Genomic DNA, 21614 nt, shown 5'->3' with positions numbered 1-21614 from the left:
GGCTGTGTGGGAAGCATCCTTCCCCTCTGCTCGGCCATGCGTGGGGCAGGTGTGTGCACCGCTGTGCCGGCTCAGTGCATGCCTTCAGGACAGAGAAAGAAAGGCCAATTTGTAAAGAGCCACTTCTGCTTTGTTTGTTGCCTTCTTTAACATCCTCTCTGCTGGCTGTAGGCTGTTAACAGTCCACCCTTTCCACAACAACAGTGCCCTTTCACGAGCACTGGCTGTTAAAATTAAGCTTGTTTCTCAATTGCTCTTTTATGGCTTTGTAGAAGATTTATCGTTGCTTCAGATATTGTATAAAATCCCATTTCAGTTGTGGTTTATATCATCACCATTTCTGCCACAGTATTTCAGGTCAGGTCTCAATCTTCCATCTTTAACAAGTCTCCACACTTTTTATATTGTGTTAGAGAGACTTCATTTTATTGCAGGTGTTCTTTTTCTTAAGGCAGCGGATTGTGACACAATAGCAAAGAGGAAAACCTTTGTTAAAGTCCCATCGGTAATGCACAGCTATCACCCTTTGAAGAGATTTAACTGAAAATAAGTCCTTTTCACTCCAGCTGTACTGACCTCCATCTTCTGGAAATCATAACAAGGGACATTTCCTGCTACAAATGTTAAACATTCTTTTAAAATGAGTTATATGCAATATCCATTTCACAGTAGTAGAGAACAGAGGATGACTTGGGGCCTGGTTCTCTGTTCAGATGCTGATGTAAGTCTGGAAATGGTTTTATCAAAGACGGTGAACTTGCCATTCCCGGGGAAAAAAAAAAAAAAAGAATCAAAGCAGACACTGTTAGCTCTTCTTTTCGATAGTGGAATAGTTTCTGAATTTCCTAGGCCAGGCTATTGTTCACCTAAATGGAAAGAACGGTATTGTATGATAAAGTCAGAAAGTTCAAATTTTTTTCTAAAGCCTAAGTTGGACTCAGATCTTACTGGCCCTGCTTTTACCACACTTTAAAGTCAGTGGTATACTTCTAGTTACTTTTGATTACCACTGGAATCACTGAAATCAGAGTAAGGCATTTTGTTAATTGCAGTATGGTAGATCAGCAACTAAAAATTCTCACAATGAGCTGTTCTTTTTAGTTTCTTATACATAAATGCATTTGGTAATGTGAATAGATCCTAAGGCTGAATTTTTTTTTTTTCCCAAAGTTCACCTTTCTGAGGACACTCACATACAGAATGATATTTGGGAAAAAAAAGTTGCATTAGATTCCTAAACAACCTTGATAGCCTTAATATTAATGGCCTTAATATTTCATTTACTTTGATTCTATCCTGTTGCATTTACTGAAATGAAATATTCACTAATAGTGTGACTGCTGGATAATACATGGAATGGCTCTTGTTGTCTTTCCTGTTAATGGTAATTTGGGAAGCAGATGATTGTATTTTCTTATTCATTCTTCTTCAGAACAGTGTTGATTTTTTAACAACTTCTTCAGTCATTGAATTAAAACATGCAAATCAATATGCAAAAGCCAGTGCAGCATCCTGCTTTCCTCTGCTCTCATCCTTCCCCAAAGAAGTCACAAATCAGTTCACTCTTCCCAACACCTCTGCCCAAAATCTCCCTGAGCAAGCTGAGGTCACCTTAAACTCATGCAACAAAAACCAGGTGCAATATCTGTGTGTGGTGTTTGAGGAGAAGACAGAGTGGGAGTACAGAACAAAAATACATGTTTAGAAGGTGTAAATGAAGAAGTGCTATGTGAGGGAGAGGAATGGTTCTGATCCCACTCACTTGGGTTGCCGACACTAGGACAGTTTTGAAGCAAAGCAACCTGAAGCAATGAAAAGGACAGTTACACATACAAAGGGTCTTCCCTGACCTGTCATGACCCTGACCTACCATATCAGTGGTTTCAGGGTGTGTCACCCCTTTTGTGACTGGCAAAGCCCATCTTGGATGCCTAGCCCTGTCTCAGATTTTGCAGCTGGCCAGGGTGAGAGCCAAACTAGACCTCCTGTTCCCCGGGCAGAGCCACCATGGGTGCCTGAGGCAGCATTGCCCTCTCCTCAGGAGCTCCCTTTTGAAATGAAGACGGTTCCACTGCTTAACCTTGTGCTGTACATGGACCTGCCACCTGGCCCACGGATGCTTAGGGCCTAAGAGAGTGGGAGCCACAGGCACACAGAGCATCTTAGTTGGTGGCAGGAACGTGCTTTCAAAGTGAATCTCCTGATTGTGGCCCTTTACCGTGCTGTGTTTCACGTCAAGGGCAGATCCAAAATACATGAATTGGAGTGGTTGAGATCTCATCTCTGTTAAAGCTCTAGTCACTGCTAACCAGCTAAAGAATAGAGAAGAAAAGTGTGAGAATTTGCGTTCTAGACTGAGTAGCTGTCAGAAACTCCTTCTCTTGTTATGAGACTTAAGTTCATTGCCTCAGTTTATCTCAGTGCAGAAGTACAGTATAGAGAAAGGTGGTATCTTCAGGTAGCAAGAATTCATATACTATTTTATAGATCATAATCTGCAGCTTTCAGTATTTGAGAAAGAAAGGTGACTCTATATATATTTTGGATATTCAAAAGTATGAGATGCTCACAGAAAGCCGTTTCACTAAACAGACACTGTTTTCCTAAATCGTAAGCAATTCCTGGTTTGCAAACTGTGTGATCAATAACCACAAACATTTTCAAATTCAAAATCAGAATTTTACCCAATTTTGGTTGGAAATACAAGCCATATAGCGTCATTTCTCTTCTCTGTCCGCATGGCCAACATTCCTAGGGTGAAATTTGTCTCAGTTAACATTAGGGATATAAAATGTAGGTGTCTACATCAGAGCTAATCATCATCAACTCTTTTTCTAGCCAGTGCAGAAAAATATGCACTTTCAGGGCACAAGTTGTCTAATTAATTTTGGACATGTGCTTTAGGATAAGATGAATAATTTCCTCAAAGTGCCTGATCTTTCCACTGACTATAAAGGAAATTAAGACAACTAGATGATACATAAATGCGTACCTTTATCACTCACCCTAAGAGACAACTTTTAAAAGAATACACTGAAAAATTCAAATGTATTTTTCAAAAATATTCAGTATTGTTTATATTAAATCCAGGAATTCTGCAGTCATTTCTACATGCATTTGCTAGGAGCAAGCGCAGAAGCAAATCTAGTTAATGATTTGCAGTATTTCCTCATTTTGACTGTGACTATGGACATGTATCTAACGTACCTCAATGGCTGCAGGTTGATCACACGGTTGTTTTATTTGACTGATATGTTGTAATGATCATCACAATTTTGTGTTATGAAACCAAACCAGAGAACAGATCAGTAAGGGTGTTAATTGCCCAAGCTATGTCAGCTTCCAAGAGCTCAAAGGCAGCTGCAGTGATTTGCACAAGCTGAGGGTCTGATTATCGTGTCATGTACATCTTAAATCATGTCAGTCCACTTACTTACATTCAAACTGTGATATGGTAGTTATTTAAAAATGTGAGGTTTTAATCTGTATCAGTTTCCTGATAATGGGGAGGCAAACGTATTGTCATTACCATGCATTGGTGAAGGAGTACAGATGTAAAAGCATTACTGGTGTCAGGGATCACATCCCCATTGAAACCATTGAACTCTCTCATGCCAGCAGGGATTTGAACCCTTCGTATTCAGTGCCAAAAAATGGCTTGACAGCACCCTCCTCACATGTGTTGAGTTGGTGATAGGGAAAAGTGCGATTTCTCCTGTCACTGCCCCTCAATAAAATGGTAGCAATGGTATTTAATCACTGATCTTCATGGCAGTTTGACTGAGTCCAGAATAAGCAATTCATTTATGTGAAGGGTGACAATCTGGTCACAGTGTGGGGGTGGGGCAGTGTCTTTTCAGTATTTTTTCAGCTTATGTTTTGCTTTTTAAATATGATCATTTCAGCTACAGACTATAAATATGAAATTGAGGTTGAGAAATAAGAACAAAATGATAACAGACAAATTGCTTATTCACTTTATTACTTTACAAGTAATCCCTGTGGATGAACAAGGAGCTCCTGGGCAAAGTCAAACAAAAAAAAGGAAGCCTACAGAGGGTGGCAGCAAGGGCAGGTAGCCTGGGAAGAATACAGAGAAACTGTCCAAGCAGCCAGGGAGCAGGTTAGGAAAGCCAAAGCCCTGATAGAAATTAGTCTGGCCAGGGATGTCAAGGACAACAAGAAGAGCTTCTATAGGTATGTTAGTGATAAGAGGAGGATGAGGGAAAATGTGGGTCCCCTCTGGAATGAAACAGGTGAACTGGTTACCCAGGATATGGAGAAGGCTGAGGTACTCAGCGACTTCTTTGCCTCAGTCTTCACTGGCAAATGCTTGAGCCACACTGCCCAGGTCGCAGAAGGCAGGGAATGGGAGAATGCAGAACCGCCCACTGTAGGAGAAGATCAGGTTCGAGAATATCTAAGGAACCTGAAGGTGCACAAGTCCATGGGACCTGATGAGTTGCATCCACGGGTCTTGAGGGAATTCTCCAGGCCACTCGCCATCATATTTGAGCAGTCCTGGCAGCATGGCAAAGTTCCCGCCGACTGGAAAAGGGAGAACATAACGCCCATTTTTAAGAAGGGAAAAAAGGAAGACCCAGGGAACTACAGGCTGGTCAGTCTCACCTCCGTGCCTGGCAAGATTATGGAGCAGACCCTCCTGGAGACTATGCTCAGGCACATGGAAAACAAGGAGGTGATTGGTGACAGCCAACACGGCTTCACTAGGGGCAAATCGTGCCTGACAAACTTGGTGGCCTTCTACGATGGGGTTACAGCGTTGGTGGAGAAGGGAAGGGCAACTGGCGTCATCCACCTGGACTTGTACAAAGCATTTGACACTGTCCCACATGACATCCTTGTGTCTAAATTGGAGAGACATGGATTTGATGGATGGACCACTCGATGGATAAGGAATTGGCTGGATGGCCGCACTCAAAGAGTTGTGATCAACGGCTCAATGTCCAAGTGGAGAACGGTGACAAGTGGTATTCCTCAGGGGTTGGTACTGGGACCGACACTGTTGATCATCTTTGACAGCAACATGAACAATGGGACCGAGTGCACCCTCAGCAAGTTTGCCGACAACACCAAGCTGTGTGGTGTGGTTGACACCAAGCTGGAGGGAAGGGATGCCATCCAGAGGGACCTGGACAGGCTGGAGAGGTGGGCCTGTGTGAATCGCATGAAGTTCAACAAGGCCAAGTGCAAGGTCCTGCACATGGGTCGACGCAATCCCAAGCACAACTACAGGCTGGGCGAGGAATGGATTGGAAGCAGCCCCGAGGAGAAGGACTTGGGGGTATTGATTGATGAGAAGCTCAACATGAGCTGGCAGTGTGCGCTTGCAGCCGAGAAAGCCAACCGTGTCCTGGGCTGCATCAAAAACAGTGTGACCAGCAGGTCAAAGGAGGTGATCCTGCCCCTCTACTCCGCTCTTGTGAGACCCCACCTGGAGTACTGTGTCCAGCTCTGGGGGCCCCACTGCAAGAAAGACATGGAGCTGTTGGAGTGAGTCCAGAGGAGGCCACAAAGCTGATCAGAGGGCTGGAGCAGCTCTCCTATGAGGACAGGCTGAGAGAGTTGGGATTGTTCAGCCTGGAGAAAAGGCAGCTCCGGGGAGATCTAATTGCAGATTACCAGTTTCTGAAGGGGGTCTACAGGAAAGCTGGTGAGGGACTGTTTATGAGGGAGTGTAGTGATAGGACAAGGGGTAATGGGTTCAAGCTGAAGGAGGGTTGATTTAGATTAGATGTTAGAAAGAAATTCTTGACTGTGAGGGTGGTGAGGCACAGGAACAGGTTGGCCAGAGAGGTTGTGGATGCCCCCTCCCTGGAAGTGTTCAAGGCCAGGTTGGATGGGGCTTTGGGCAATGTGGTCTAGCGGAGGGTGTCCCTGCCCGCAGCAGGGGGGTTGGAACTAGATGATCTTTGAGGTCCTTTCCAACCCAAACCATTCTATGATTCTATGAAAATACTGAAATTAAAACAGTTCTGACAAGATGCTTATGCCACATCATTTTGATTTTCCCTTCCACTCTGCTGTAGAAACAAATTGACTTACTGGAACAACAGAGCCAGGAATCACGCATTTCCGAGTCTTAATCCAGATTTAGATCCTGGATCCTTGGGTGTCTTTGGCCAAATTATTTAGTCCTTCAGCAACTTGTCTGTCATCTCCAAAATGTGGTCTAATTATTTTTTGCTACACTGGGAAAAGGGGCTGTAAGACTAAGTGAATGTTTGTTCTGTCTTTTGCACATGAGGTGTGATCAATGAAGGGAAGAAGTTGCAGCCTTTTCAGGACAGGGCCTAGAGTTAAGATTTCAAAGCAGGAAAGGAGACAGTTCTATAAGTTTCCCATTAGTTATTGAGTAGACTGGACCACATGCAAAACTTGCCTCTATCTTATTTATTCGTTTAGAAGGAAGCTGAAATGCTTTGTGGAGATGCGTACATGAGGAGAAAAAATCACATATTTGGGCTGCAAGCAGACTTTTTCTGAGTGGTGAAGTATCCAAAATAAGAGTTAAAAGGACTCTTTTACTAGTATTAAATGCAAGCTGCATGTTGCAGGTATTACTGTTAGTCTCTTTAGTAAAACCAGCTTTAATCTGTGATGAAACTATGAACAGCATTTTCTACTGACAAAATATTCCCTCCTCAATTTTTATAGCACATTAAATAAGAGACATTGCATCATAGGAATGGCAATAATTTTGATACAAGACATGGGTTGACATAGTTTTTGTCTAAACCCTGTTGTTGATCTTGCCATTTAAGGACTGTAGCAGCTGTGCATCATGATTGTTCCCTTTTTACATCACTTGATGTTATATTTTGGTTAAACAATCAAGGGCAGCCTCACTGTCCATTCTTGTGCTGTCCTTGCTCATGCCCATCCCCGAAATCTTTAACGTATTACTAAAAGCTGAATAACACTTGTAGTACTTGACCACCTCGAGGGAAAATAGCTTTGATCCCAAGACATGAAAACCCAGTTTGATTCATAAATTCTACACTTATTTAAAATGAAAAGGTACATCAATGGGTAGGCTTTCCAGCTAATATGTGACCTCTTTCTGAATTTGTATCCCACAGATAATTGCTCTATTTGATAAAATAGTATACAACAGTAGCATTTTCAATCATATGGAAGATACTCAGATTACCAGTTCATTACTTTACTCACTTTCATTTTAACTTCTTCCCATGATTAAGCACCTGGAAAGTTATAGCTATCTTATTAGAGAAAGACTCTCAACATTATATTACTGATGGTATATAATTTAGATTTTATATCTATCTGTGAAAACATCTTCCTAGAGAAAACAGTATGACATTGGGGTTTTTTTCTTCTTTCTCTCCCACAGATTGTGAGCGTGGGAAAGCATGTTAAAGGATACCATTATATTGTTGCCAACCTGGTAAGATACTTTTCTAGAATTATACCCCCGCTCTGTAAGTGAAACACTCAGTTTTGCTTTGAAGTTACAGCATTTCACACAACATTTGCCATTTGTCACTGATATGTGGTTGTGCATAATATATTCTTTATGGTGCGTAAAAGAACTGGTTCTGTTGTTACAGCCATCTAGACAAGAAGGGCACAATGTTACCCTCTTAAATTTTATCAAAATCAATGTAGCATAAAGGACTGCTAAGTGTATCTTGTGGCTGAATTAGAATTTACAGAGCTACACTATGATTTTTGACTCATCTTTTTAATATTACTAGCACAACAGTTCTCAAGGTAACTTTTCTACATTCTCCAGGGAATATTTGTTTTGCTTTAAGAACAGCCATTTCCAGTCAAATTACTAGTTCATTATTTTCACTCTAAGTCTAAACTGCACATTCACAAAGATAATGTTCAGAAGAGGGCAGAGAAAGAGTAAATACAATATTTTATTATTAAAATAACCCATTCTTTAAGCTGAAATAGCTGCCTGGCCAAGCACAGTGAATATAGGACAGAGTCTAATGTATACTTTAAGTAGGTTTTTTTTACTCTACCTCAAGGAATTTTAGTTAACATGAAATGTTTTATTGTGCTTTGCTGTACTTCTACCTTAAGATCACTTTAGATTATTTTTAAGACCTCAGGCATTTTAAATGAGGCATGGCTATTGTCTTAGGTCTTACAAGTTAGATTTTCAGCATTACAAATTTATAGTTCCCCAACTAACTTTTCCCATGCAAAATCCTTGCTGTAAACAAGGAATCAGATGTGGCAGTGAACTGCTGGTGGGATATACAGTGGAGACAGGCACATCTACTCATCTACTTCAGCAGGGACACACGTTTCTATCTACTGGCTGTTCAATAATGTGGGTAATATGACTTCCTGATGCCTCACCTTTTATATTGACTGTCAGTATCCTTCAGGACATGAATCGAATCTCTGTCCTTAACAGGTTTTTTTCCCTGGGGTATTGGGTCAGTACCCCACTTTTTTTTTTCCTAAATCTTTCTTTTTTAAGTTGAGTGTGATAATGCACTTCTGTTTGCACTGATAAATGATCAGAGGAATTTAATAAAATAAAAATAAGCACCTCTGAGATAGCATTAAACATAGCAGCTAGGAAAGGAGCAGAAAGATTCAAGCTTGCTTCTTAGCCTGCTTTAGCAGTTTTCATTATGCAGTTTCTTAAAGTTCAGTTATGTCTCTAAAAGCAAATTTTACTAAAGAATTTGTCTTTATACATGCTGAACAGATTAGTCTGAGAAACTAATAAATCAGGAAGTATGTGTACTTAATTTTGTCTGTCGATGTTGAGGGTCACTCTAGACTTTCAATATATAGCAGATCTGAGAATTACCACCATCATATTTCACAAAAGCAGGATTCTGATGTTATGTTTTCCTTGCCTTAACAGTGAGATCCTCAAGCACTGTCTCTGCCTTCTAATGTCTATTATATTATCTCATTATCTCAGACACCTTCAGCCTAAACAATGAATCCTGGAATAAATGTATTTACACAATAATGTTCTTCATTTTGCAAACATGCAAAGAAACAGGGATATATTGGTTAAAGCACTAGTACAGTGCTCATTCAAATCTGCCAACTTTGATGGAAATTGGATTAAGGCTTTAATATTCTGCAGGCACTTTTCATTTGATTCGCCAAAAGCATTTCTGTAAAAACTGTCTGCCATTCCCAGCAATGTGTTGCTTAGCTGTCAAGAGCACCGTAGCAATTATGTGAGAAATATTTTTTTTTGTTTTGTTTCATTCTTTATTACACAAATGGAAATTATCAACAAAGGTTCAACATTATTCTCTGATTTTAAGTTTTGGCTTCTAATGGAAACCTGCTGCTGTACATTCTTTATGCTGCTTTGCTGACCTAGAACAGATTGGACCCACAGGGTACAAGGGCAAACAAAATCTTAAATTGATTTTCTAGGGATTCAAAGATATTTCTCTGGAGAGATTTATGCATGGAGGAGCTAACGTGACTGGATTTCAGCTAGTAGATTTCAGTACTCCGATGGTAACTAAGCTCATGCAGCGCTGGAAGAAGCTGGACCAGAGAGAATACCCAGGATCTGAGACCCCACCAAAGGTACTGGCTGATCTGAAGTACTACCAAAGATGTCACTCAAGTGTTCTAATTTCTGATTAACATTGTTAAATATATGAATATTTAGGCAGAGGAGGAGGCAGTTGATCTTAGTATTACTAGCAACTAATTATGCCTATCCTTATGATTATATGATAGAAACACAAACTGCAACACATTTCACTGATGTACTTTCATGTCCTTTGTCACTTATTCTCCAACTTCACCCCTTTAGCGACAGGAATTAAAGGTCAAATGCTTAACTGACAACTTAATTTCAACCAATTCTACATGAATTAGTCTAATTATCTAGATTCACTTAGAGTGCAGAGTTTTCCTGACAGCTGAATTCTTCTGTATACGAGATGTAACCACAATTGTAAATTTACTACCCTGAAATTTTTATTTGGACTTTCCTCTGAAAATTCTATCCACCTCAAAACCTGGTGTAGTAATCATTTTCAGGCATCATCTTACAGTGAAATTCCATCCCAGTGTTCCTCTATTCTAATCCCTCACAGATGGATAACAAAATATTTCTCTCACCTATAATTTTCTTTGCAGGCAAATCACAGCATAGCTATAAATATGACTTCATCAAAATAGTTCTTTTATTATATGTACTAATGCATATCAGACCTAGTTGAGACTGAGCTCCTTTGTGCTGGGCACTATGCAAAGATAAGCAATCAGCCCTCCCTTGGCTGGGAGATTGGTAGGTTGGCAAAGTCTAGAGAAAATATCGACATGGATAATACAAAGCATAGCTACATAATTCAGTGAATATTTCAGAAATTTATGTTCTGGAGGAAAAAAACAACCAAGGATGCCGTGAGCTATGGAGTGCAGACATCCCCAAGTACTGGTGACAGGAACAGTTTAGCCTATAGGAGTCCTTGTCACAGGAACATAGTTGTGCTGCCTCCTTCTGAGAAGTCAGCATGATTAATCTGAATTGCACACAATTCACCTATAGATAATGAAAATTTGAGATGATAAAGATAAGCCATGTCCCAAAGAGCTTATCATATACAAAACAAAGGAAAGGAAGGAAATTAGACTTGAATAAGTGAATTTAAATTTTGGAAGTTACAGGGCATATCAATAGCAGCCCTGGGCATGTGAACAACTTCTCCTGGTGCAGTATGTTCATCCGAGGACCATACTGAGAAAATACCCCTTTCTTTACATGGCTCCAGGCTAACATCTGTTGAAGACTTGCTCTGCACATTTCATTTGACATGTTCTCAACCTAAAGCCGTTACTGTACTTAGTGTAGAAACACAGACCGTTCAGTGCCCTGCGTCATCCAGAGAGCCAACATAGGATTTCCAATAGGAAGAATATACCCTGGATCATTCTTAACAATTCCAATAGCCTGGATGTCTGCTCATTAGCCATGCATATTTTCAGTTATATTTTCTCAATGAATTACTGTTTCTTTTCTTTTGAGTAAGTTGGGTTCCCTAACATATAAGGCAAATGAAAAAAAAAATTAAGACTTGAATGTCTCCAGTTTAATTTGTTTCTTTTAATAATTCTTCAGAGGCTGATTTCTCTACCCTTAAGAAATACAGTTTTATAGCTGGAGCTACTGAAATGTACTCTTCTCAGTCCTGCATTTGTTCCTTAGACAAAATTGCTTTTGATTTTGAGGAGAGCTTTTTTCTAAATGAAAGTGTAGAAATTGCTGCATAATGAATCAAACTAGAAATACCTGAGACAGCAGATTTTTGTAAAGAGATATCAACTCTAAAGCAGTCTCTTTGTCCATCTGTTTAGTATACATCTGCATTAACATATGATGGAGTACTTGTGATGGCTGAAACTTTCCGTAATCTTAGAAGACAGAAAATTGATATTTCAAGGAGAGGAAATGCTGGTGATTGTCTTGCTAACCCTGCAGCCCCATGGGGTCAAGGAATTGATATGGAGAGGACATTAAAACAGGTAAGGGTAGGCTTTATTCTAGTGATCTTTGTGAATATTGGATAGTAGTTGTACACTATATGATTTTTAATATATTATAGACAAGGGTACTAATGGGAGAGTAGAAATTTATTTTTCAGTTGTCATCTGGAAACAGCTGGGGCTGTTCTTTATAACTTGGAATGAAGACGGATGTGAACTGCTACTATTTGAAACTACTATTAGTTTTCTTTAGATAGTTGGGATTTCCCCACTGAACTGCTAAGCTCATCTGTTGCTTTTGCATATAATCTGCGTGTATAGATACTGTTGTTTAAGGAAAAAGGAAGAACTACATAATATAACCTTTCAAATATGTTTCTGTCATCTTGAATAAAAGTAGAATTCTCCCAGGGAAATCACATAGGTAGTATTTTTTTCTTTAAAAAGAAGTAACCCAGCGCTCTTGTTCTCTGATGTCAGGATTTTGAATTCCTCATGAATATGGATGCCTAGAAAGTTCCAGATCTGTGTCAAGATGATTTAGCCTTTCCTTTGAATGGGACAGTAAGAAAATAAAAATTCTGCAGTAGAATTTAAATCATTGCAAATAAGCAGGCTCTACTCAGGAGAAACTACTGAAGAGAAGTGACTGCTGATAGAGCTGGCAGCTCTGTGCCTGGAAGCCAAGGTTTCAATCCTGGAGAAAAATTGGCAGACATAGAAATGGACAGAGGGAAGGAGTAAGTGGTTTAAATCCACATCCTTACTCTTAGGGATCAAAATAAAGCACTTTGTATGCTTCCCATACTCTCTGCAGATGCACAGATCTCTAACAGAAGCATGAAGTCAGGCTCCTGTGTTAGAGTGGACAGCATGAGCCTTTGAAATTGGCCAAAGAGGGTTGCATAGCCGGACCCTGATACAATCAAAGCCAGCAGCTATATGGCTTCTCTGAGATGAGGACCACAGTCTGGGTATCCTTTGGTGAGGCAGTAAAGCACTGAAAGAAAAGAAAAAGAAAAAAAAAAGAAAAAAAAAAAGAGTTCTGGTTTCAGCTGAGACACAGGTGGTGGAAAACTACCACAGCCAATCTTATGTCTTTACATCTGTCCTCCACTGTGAGGCTTTGAAAACACTCTTTTCAGGCCCTATGCATGTCACCCATCTTCTGTGGTAGTAAATTGCTTTTCTGGGGCAAAGGTTGTTGTCAAATTTACCTTGATGAACAATGTATACTCAATTTATACATTTAATCCACCAGAGTGTAAGCTAAAGATATATAAGCCCAGGCCAAATATCCTTTAAGTTTATTTCATGTGATCCAAAATATTCTGTAGCAATGATGAGAATGGTAGAAAATGTACTTCTCTTTAGGACCTGCAGCTGGAAAGTGTTGAGCTGCACAGCATAAAAGAAGAGAAAGTCCATTGCATGTCTTTGTTAGCACTTAGATACTGGCATATAGAATGATAGAATGGTTTGAGTTGGAAGGGACCTTAAAGATCACCTAGTTCCAACCCCCCTGCCATGGGCAGGGACACCCTCCACTAGCCCAGGTTGCCCGAATGTGGCCTTGAACACTTCCAGGGAGGGGGCATCCACAACTTCTCTGGGCAACCTGTTCCAGTGCCTCACCACCTTCACACTGAAGAATTTCTTCCTAATATCTAATCTAAATCTACCTTCCTTCATCTTAAGGCCATTACCCCTTGTCTTATCACTCCATGCCCTTGTAAACAGTCCCTCTCCAGCTTTCCTGTTGGCCCCCTTCAGGTACTGGAAGGCTGCTATAAGGTGTCCCCAGCGTCTTCTCTTCTCCAGGCTGAAGAATCCCAACTCTCTCAGCCTGTCCTCACAGGAGAGGTGCTCCAGCCCTCTGATTATCTTTGTGTCCCTCCTCTGGACACAGTCTAACAGCTCCATGTCTTTCTTGTAGTGGGGCCCCCAGAGCTGGACACAGTACTCCAGGTGGGGTCTCATGAGAGTGGAGTAGAGGGGCAGGATCACCTCCTTTGACCTGCTGGTCACACTGTTTTTGATGCAGCCCAGGACACGGTTGGCTTTCTGTGCTGCAAGTGCACATTGCTGGCTCAGGTTGAGCTTCTCGTCCGCCAATACCCCCAAGTCCTTCTCCTCAGAGCTTCTCTCAATCCATTCTCTGCCCAGCCTGTAGTTGTGCTTGGGATTGCACTGACCCATATGCAGGACCTTGCACTTGGCCTTGTTGAATTTTATGAGGTTCACATGGGCCCACTTCTCAAGCCTGTCAAGGTCCCTTTGGATGGCATCCCTTCTCCAGCATGTTGACCACACCACACAGCTTGTGTTGCTGTCAGACTTGCTGAAGGTATATTCAATCCACTGTCCGTGTCTCCAACAAAGATGTTAAGCAGCTCCAGTCCCAATACCAACCCCTGAGGAATGCCACTGGTCACGGATCTCTACATGGACATTGAGCCATTGACTGCAACTCTTTGAGTGTGACCGTCCAGCCAATTCCTTATCCACCGAGTGGTCCATCCATCGAATCCATGTCTCTCCAATTTAGAGACAAGGATGTCGTGCAGGACAGTGTCAAGTGCTTTGCACAAGTCCAGGTAGATGACATCAGTTGTTCTTCCCTTATGCCACTAAATTTGTTAGGCATGATTTGCCCTTAGTGAAGCCATGTTGGCTGTCACCAGTCACCTCCTTATTCTCCATGTACCTGAGCATAGTTTCCAGAAGGATCTGCTACATGATCTTGCTGGGCATAGAGGCGAGACTGACTGGCCTGTAGTTCCCTGGGTCTTCCTTTTTTCTCTTCTTAAAAATGGGGGTTATGTCTCCCCTTTTCCAGTCAGTGGGAACTTCACTGAACTGCCAGGACTTCTCAAATACGATGGATAGTGGCTTAGCAACCTCATCCTCCAGTTCCCTCAGGACGTGCGGACGCATATCCTCAGGTCCCATGGACTTGTGCACCTTCAGGTTCCTTAAATATTCTCGAACCTGATCTTCTCCTGCAGTGGGCAGTTCTACATTCTCCCAGTCCCTGCCTTTGTCTTCTGCAACTTGGGTAGTGTGGCTAGAACACTTGCCAGTGAAGAGGCAAAAAGATTGTTGAATACCTCAGCCTTCTCTGTATCCTGGGTAACCAGATCTCCTGTTTCCTTCCAGAGAGGGCCCACATTTTCCCTCATCTTCCTTTTGTCACTGACATACCTGTAGAAGATTTTCTTGGTGCCTTTAACATCCCTGGCCAGATTATATTCTATCAATCAGGGCTTTAGCTTTCCTAACCTGATCCCTGGCTGTTCGGACAGTTTCTCTGTATTCTTCCCAGGCTACCTGCCCTTGCTGCCACCCTCTGTAGGCTTCCTTTTTGTGTTTGAGTTTGTCCAGAAGCCCCTTGTTCATCCATGCACACCTCCAGGTTTTTTTGCCTGACTTCGTCTTTGCTGGGATGCATTGCTCCTCAGCTTGGAGGAGGTGACCCTTGAATACTCACCAGCTTTCTTCAGCCCCTCTTCCCTCCAGGGCTTTGTCCCATGGTACTCTACCTAGCAGGTCCCTGAAGAGGCCAAATTCTGCTCTCCTGAAGTCCAGGGTAGTGAGCTTGCTGTGTTGCCTCCTCACTGCCCTGAGGATCTTGAACTCCACCATTTTATGATCACTGCAGCCAAGGCTGCCCTTGAGTTTCACATTCCCCACCATCCTCTCCTTGTTGGTGAGAACAGGGTCCAGTATGGCACCTCTCCTTGTTTGCTTCTCTGTCACTTGGAGAAGAAAAAGTTATCAACGCATTCGAGGAACCTCCTGTAATGCCTATCTAAGCCTGTTTTGAGCAAGGTTTGACAGGTAAAAGGAATAGGAAGGAAAAGTAGCCAACTTTTTTGCTTTATAATGCCTGTCTATTCTAGAGTAATGTTGTTATGGTAATCTAAAGACATAGCCAGGATAATTTTCACTGCTCTGTAACATATGGAATAAAGAATATAAGGCTGGATCTTCATGATGCTTTCTCTTCCATTTGTAGGTTCGAATACAAGGATTGACAGGAAATGTTCAGTTTGACCACTATGGTCGCCGAGTCAACTACACCATGGATGTCTTTGAGCTGAAGAACACAGGCCCTCGGAAGGTACATGCTGACAATGTTTACTATCCTGATATCATATAAATGAGTTATGTAGGATGAAATGATTATGCAAACTTACATTAAACTGGACTGCTGTGTTGTTTAAAAAAAGATAATATAGTGAATACATGGATAATATTTCTGGTGGAAGCAGATTTAAACTGAATTTTCTACTAGGTACTATTACTCAGTGCAACAAATTAGGGAACACAAAAACAAGTGTGCATCTTGGAGAGGTGGGATGTCAGTCAGTCAAGCATACTAATGAAAACCAGCAGGATGGCATGTTGCTAGGCTTCTGGATGATGGAGAAAGAATGGTCAGAACTCTGAAGAGTAGATATTTCTTGTATCTTATCCAAAGATTTCCATCTTGCAAATTACTGGCATTTTTAGGCGGGGTGATTTTTGTACGTTTGATGTAAACATGAATCATAGGCTGCAACTAACACACGGCTTTTAAGGAGGAAAGGAGAGGAGAGAGGAGGAAGAGAGAGTTCCCTTAATACTTACATTTTCTGGAATTAATTGCACTATCTAATCCTGTGTGCTTGATGGTTGCTTTTAAGCAACTTAGGCAAATGTACATTAATATATGTTTAAGCAGTGTCTGAATGCATATAGCTTATCAGTCAGCCCAATCACTTGGAAAGGATAAGCCTGGGTACTTTGTTAACCTTTTCTCTTCTGTGCTAAAATTTGTCCATTTTTCATAGTATAAAACAAATAAAGAGCAGAGAATGCACTCAGGCTGAAGGATTTTATTTCCTTTGGAGGCACTGTGGCCTGTTTTGTTTGCGAGATCATCAGAACAAGAAAAGTGATGGTGAATAGGAGAATCATGGCCGCTTGAGTAGGGCCAAGGCAATCAGAATTGAATTAAATAGTCCTCTGCTGTTGGGCCAGAGGTGACAAGCCCAGTAAATACTACCCCAGGTGAACTGTGTCTCCCCAAAGACAGTTACATGCCACAATGATGAGAAGCCTGAGTTCTAAACTACAGACCCAGAGCAGAATTACACATTGTGATGAACAAACTGCCAGTATATCACAGTATAAAGCTGTAGACGAAAGAAAAGCATGTGCCTGTGTATGAGCAGTACTGGTGCAGTTGCCTTTTAAAAGTGTGACAGATGGCTGAAGAATAAATTGGGAAAGGTGAATCTGTCTTCCATCTCTCTTGGGAAGCCCAGTGTCTCCTGCCAGGCAAGGCATCTGACCTTGCTGCTGCTCCTGCTCCCTTCCTGGCTGCACGCTGTGCTATCAGCAGCCAGGAGGATGTATGGGTGGCTGGGGTGCATCAAAGGCAAGTGGTGAAATATGACCTTTCCATCCCTAACTCCCAGTTGTACAGGAGAGAAGGCAAGGTGGAAAAGATGTGGTTAATTAGGTCACAACTTCAGTAACTAATTAGGGAATTTGCTTGGCAGCAAACTGTAGAAAGTGGCCTATCATTCCTGTTTCAACATTTGTCACCTGTTTTGGGAGAGGCATCTGGCTGGCACCACTGCAGGGATGTCCCCACCCTCTCTTCTTGCCTGCAGTTTGAGAGGGGAGAGTGGCTGCAAAAAGAGGAGCTATGTCTGTGCTGTGCTAGAGTCCCAAGGTGTTTTTCTTACCCTTTCAGGCATGCCTCTGCCACTCTTAAGCCATTACCTGTCTTTGATATAACAAGCCGTAACAGCTTTGACTGATCTGGCTACTCACAAGAATTTATTTCTCAGGTATTACATGGTATTTTATATGTGATCAGTGGACCAATTCTGTGCTCCAGCCTGACAAATCCTATATAATACGTGAGAAATAGCTATACTTAATTGAACTAAGAGGCCTTCACTTTTAATGTCTTCTTCTCATGTCCTACATAACATGACTTATGAGTCACTCAGCAATATCTTTTCAGGACTAGCCTTTCCAGTCAGAGTAACGCATGCCTCTAATCTTTAGATAAGTGATTTTTGTTGCCCACAGCTTTAAGGATGTGACCAGAGCATTACAAAATGGCACAGCTAGCCAGAGGCAGACTTCCATATAGTTTAGCAAAATGGGAAACAACAGCCAATGCTTATATTAGTTTCAGGTATGCAGCACTTCTTACTTGGTTCTTGTCTGCAGAACAATAACAAAGCCTGCTGGTGAGGGGAAAGGGTGTGAGGAGAAGGATCACGGAGCTGTAGTGGGATGTCCTCTGTGACTGGAGTGTTGCAGTGGAGGGATACAGACTCTTTAGGAAGGACAGGCAGGGAAGATGATAGAGGGAGTTGCCCTTTATGTAAGAGCAGCTGGAGTGCATGGAGCTCTGCCTGGGAATGGATGAGCAGCCAGCTGAGAGTTTATAGGTCAGGATTAAAGAGAGGACAGGTCAAGGTGACATTATAGTGGGTGTCTGCTTTAGGCACCTGACCAGGAAGAACAAGTAGATGAGGCCCTCTACAGACAGATTGAAGAAGCTTCATATTCACAGGCCCTGGTCATTATGGGGGACTTCAAGCACCCTAGTACCTGCTGGAGGGATAACTCAGCAGGACATAAGAAATCCAGGAGGTTCCTGGAGTCTATTGATGACAACTTCCTCCTCCAAATGATAGAGGAGCCAATGAGGAAAGGTCCTCTGCTGGACCTCCTACTCACCAACAAGGAGGGGCTTGTTGGAGATGTGAAGGTGAAAGGCAGCCTTGGAATGCAGTGAGCATGAGGTGGTGGAATTCAGGAGCCTAAGGGCAGGGAGGAGGCTGAAAAGTAAGCTCACACATGAGGAGAGCAAACTTTGGCCTCCTCAAAGTGGAGGGTGTCCCTGCCCATCGCAGGGTGGTTGTAACTAGATGATCTTTAAGGTTCCTTCCAACCCTAACCATTCTGTGATTCTATTCTTGGAAACCATTTCCAGGCACATTAAGGACATGAAAGTTATCATAAGTAGTCAGCATGGCTGACTTCACCAAGGGGAAGTCGTGCTTGATCAACTTGATAAACTTCTACAATGAAGTGACTGGCCTGGTAGATGAGGGGAGAGCAGTGGATATTGTCTACCTAGACTTCACTAAGGCCTTTGACACTGTGTCCCATAAGATCCTCATAGAGAAGCTATTGGTGTATGGGCTGGATAAGCAGACAATGAGGTGGATTGAAACTTGGCTGAAGGGCCAGGCCTAGGGGGTGGTGATCAGTGGTCTGAAGTCTAATTGGAGACCAGTAACTAGCAGTGAACCCCAGGGGTCAAAACTGGGTCCAATCCCATTTAATATCTTCATTAATGATCTGGATCTGGGCAGAATGTACCACCAGTAAGTTTGCTGATGATACCAAACTGGGAGGAGTGGTTGATAGGCCAGGATGTCATGCTGCCATCCAGAGGGATGTTGACAGGCTGGAGAAATGGGCCAACAGGAACCTCATGAAGTTCAACAAGGAGAAATGCAAAGTCCTGCACCAGGGAAGGAATAATCCCAGGAAGCAATATATGCAGATGGCCACCCAGCTAGAAAGCAGCTTGGCAGAAAAGGCAGTGAAGGTCCTGGTGGACAGTCAGATTGAACATGAAACAGCAACGGGCCCTTGCAGCAAAGAAGGGTAGCAGTATCCTGGGCTGTATTAGACAAAGTATTGGCAGCAAGTCAAGGCAGGTGATCCTTCCCCTCTACTCAGCACTGGTGAGGCTACACCTGGAGAATTGTGTCCAGTTCTGGGCTCCTCAGTACAAGAGAAACATGGACATACTGGAGAAAGTCCAACGAAGGCTCACAAATATGATTAAGGGACCGAGCCCCTCTGCTATGAGGAAAGCCTGAGAGAGCTGGGACTGTTCAGCCTGGAGAAGAGAAGGCTCAGGGAGGATCTTATCAATGTGTACAAATACCTGAAGTGAGGGTACAAAGAGGACGGAGCCAGGCTCTTTTCAGTGGCACCCAGTGACAGGACAAGAGGCAATGGGCACAAACTGACGTGCAGGAAGTTCCCTCTGAATATCAGGAAACACATTTTTACTGTGAGGTTGACCGAGCACTGGCACAAGTTGCTGGGGAGGTTGTGGAGTCTCCATCCCTGGAGATATTCAAAAGCCATCCAGACACAGTCCTGGGTAACTGGCTCTAGGTTGAGCAGCTGGGTTGGACCAGATGACCTTCAGAGGTCCTTCCCACCTCAATCATTCTGTGATTCTGTCATTCATCATTCATCATGTCAACAAGATTAAAAAAAAAAAAAGGGAAAATAAAGTAAACAAAGCATATACGGATACATGTACATGCATAAGACAGTCTAAGATTTGGGTCCTAAATTCCAACTTGGTCAACTAACATGAAAATTGGTTATAAAAAATTTTAAGTATGCAAAAATTTTAAATATTCTTAGTGACTTGTGGGCTTGGGCACTTCAGTGGTTGCTACAAAGCACACAGGCCTTCAGAAATGTCAGCATTCAAATGCCAAACTGCTGTGACAAATTCACTTTGAGGCAGATATTTTTGCAATATTGTTTCCTAAAAGACAAATTCAGTCTCTGTATAAGTGGATGCAAGTTTTATAAAGTCCAATTGCAATCCAAATAGAATTGGATGTATTTTAATAGCTGAATTCAATCCTATCCTTTGAGGATTTTTTTTCCTGGGGGATTTCAGGCATTTACAGGAAAGCATATTGGCTTTAGTGCTCTCAGCAACTGTGAATCTATATAGTTATACAAGTGTCATGATATATATTCAATAATCCAGTTCCAGAGTTACTTTAGCACAGGTTTGAGGTGCACTCATGCAAGCTCACAGCCATGCACACAAGCAAAAATTCCTTAAAAAAATGCCTACCGTTCCTCAAAAGCCTCCTTTATCTCTGTCTGCATTTTCATATGGTACTTACTTTTATAACACAGTACGTCATTCATTTTCTGCTTTCTTTCTGAACTTTCCAGCAGTGACAAATTACACAATGTAAAACAATCATTCACTGTTATAATGAGCTTCCCAAACTGCCAGGTTTGGGTATACATATTCTGCCTTTAACTGGTCACAGTTTTTGAGAAGAACTTGATGTTTTCACTTACCAATTTTATCTGTGACTCTATAGTTGTCTGGAGGAAAAAGGATATTTGTTAACAGTGGACCCTACTAGGAAGAAATCCTCCTTTTCCACTATATCAGCAGCACTGAAGCTTCCTGTTAGCTGCAGGCACCTAAATCAAGCTTCCTGTGCTGTAATAGCAATTGCAAAGAGAAAAGGAACATTTCAACTAAATACACCAGAAGTTGTGAATGGGAAGAGTTTGTGCTTGTTTGTTTCACTAATAAAAAAAAAATATTCACTCATATTCAATTGTATGCACTTACTCGAATTACTTCATGTATTTATAATTCTCTGTAATGAGTGTGTCTGAACACTCTTCTAGGGACTGCCATAATTACTTACCTTTCCATATTTTTTTTCAAAAGGGAAATTAATGAAATAGTAAATTTTCTTGGGTTTCAGCTGGGATAGAGTTAATTTTCACAAGAAGCTGGGAGGGGACACAGCCAGGGCAGGTCACCCAAACTAACCAAAGGTCTATTCCATACCATATGATGTCATGCTCAGCTTATAAAGGGGGCTGGCTGGGCAGGAGCAGGGCTCAGGCTGAGTGTGTAGTCATCGGGTGAGCAAATTGCATTATGTACCACCCGCTTTGTATACTCTGTTATAAGTACTGTTGTTGTTGTCTTCCTCTTCCTCTGCTGTCCCAGTAAACTGTCCTTATCCCTACCCACGAGTTTTACCTTTTTCTTCTGATTCTACTCCCCATCCCACCAGGGGGTGGGGGGAGGGGGAGCAGTGAGCGAGCAGCCACATGGTGCTCAGCTGCCAGCTGGGGTTAAACCATGACATAAATGCAAAAATCAAGAGGAAGGTTGGTTGTTTTAAGAATATACAGGATTCTTTAATGCATATGAGACCAGGAACCAAAAGCACTCCCCTGCACTTCTAGACTCTCATATCACATCACTGCTGATCTGAACATGATGCTTCTCCACGTCCTGGAGGCAGAATTCT

General features: G+C 42.0%; 1 protein-coding gene across 6 annotated transcripts in view; it reads left to right on the top strand.

Moving 5' to 3' along the window:
- The window catches only part of GRIA4 (glutamate ionotropic receptor AMPA type subunit 4), a 233476-nt gene that overhangs the window by 144479 nt on the left and 67383 nt on the right, over positions 1–21614 (top strand). For all 6 annotated transcript variants that reach the window (XM_075742298.1, XM_075742295.1, XM_075742294.1 and 3 more), the window contains exons 5-8: positions 7376–7429; positions 9415–9573; positions 11353–11520; positions 15500–15604. In XM_075742298.1, coding sequence (XP_075598413.1) covers positions 7376–7429; positions 9415–9573; positions 11353–11520; positions 15500–15604 — 486 coding nt within the window. The remainder of the gene's footprint in view (positions 1–7375; positions 7430–9414; positions 9574–11352; positions 11521–15499; positions 15605–21614) is intronic.

This window comes from Balearica regulorum, chromosome 1 (assembly GCF_011004875.1).
Source record: "Balearica regulorum gibbericeps isolate bBalReg1 chromosome 1, bBalReg1.pri, whole genome shotgun sequence".
NCBI classification, from domain to species: Eukaryota; Metazoa; Chordata; class Aves; order Gruiformes; family Gruidae; genus Balearica; species Balearica regulorum.
The sequence above is the reverse complement of the archived record's forward strand: the minus strand, read 5'-3'. Positions and strand labels throughout refer to the sequence as shown.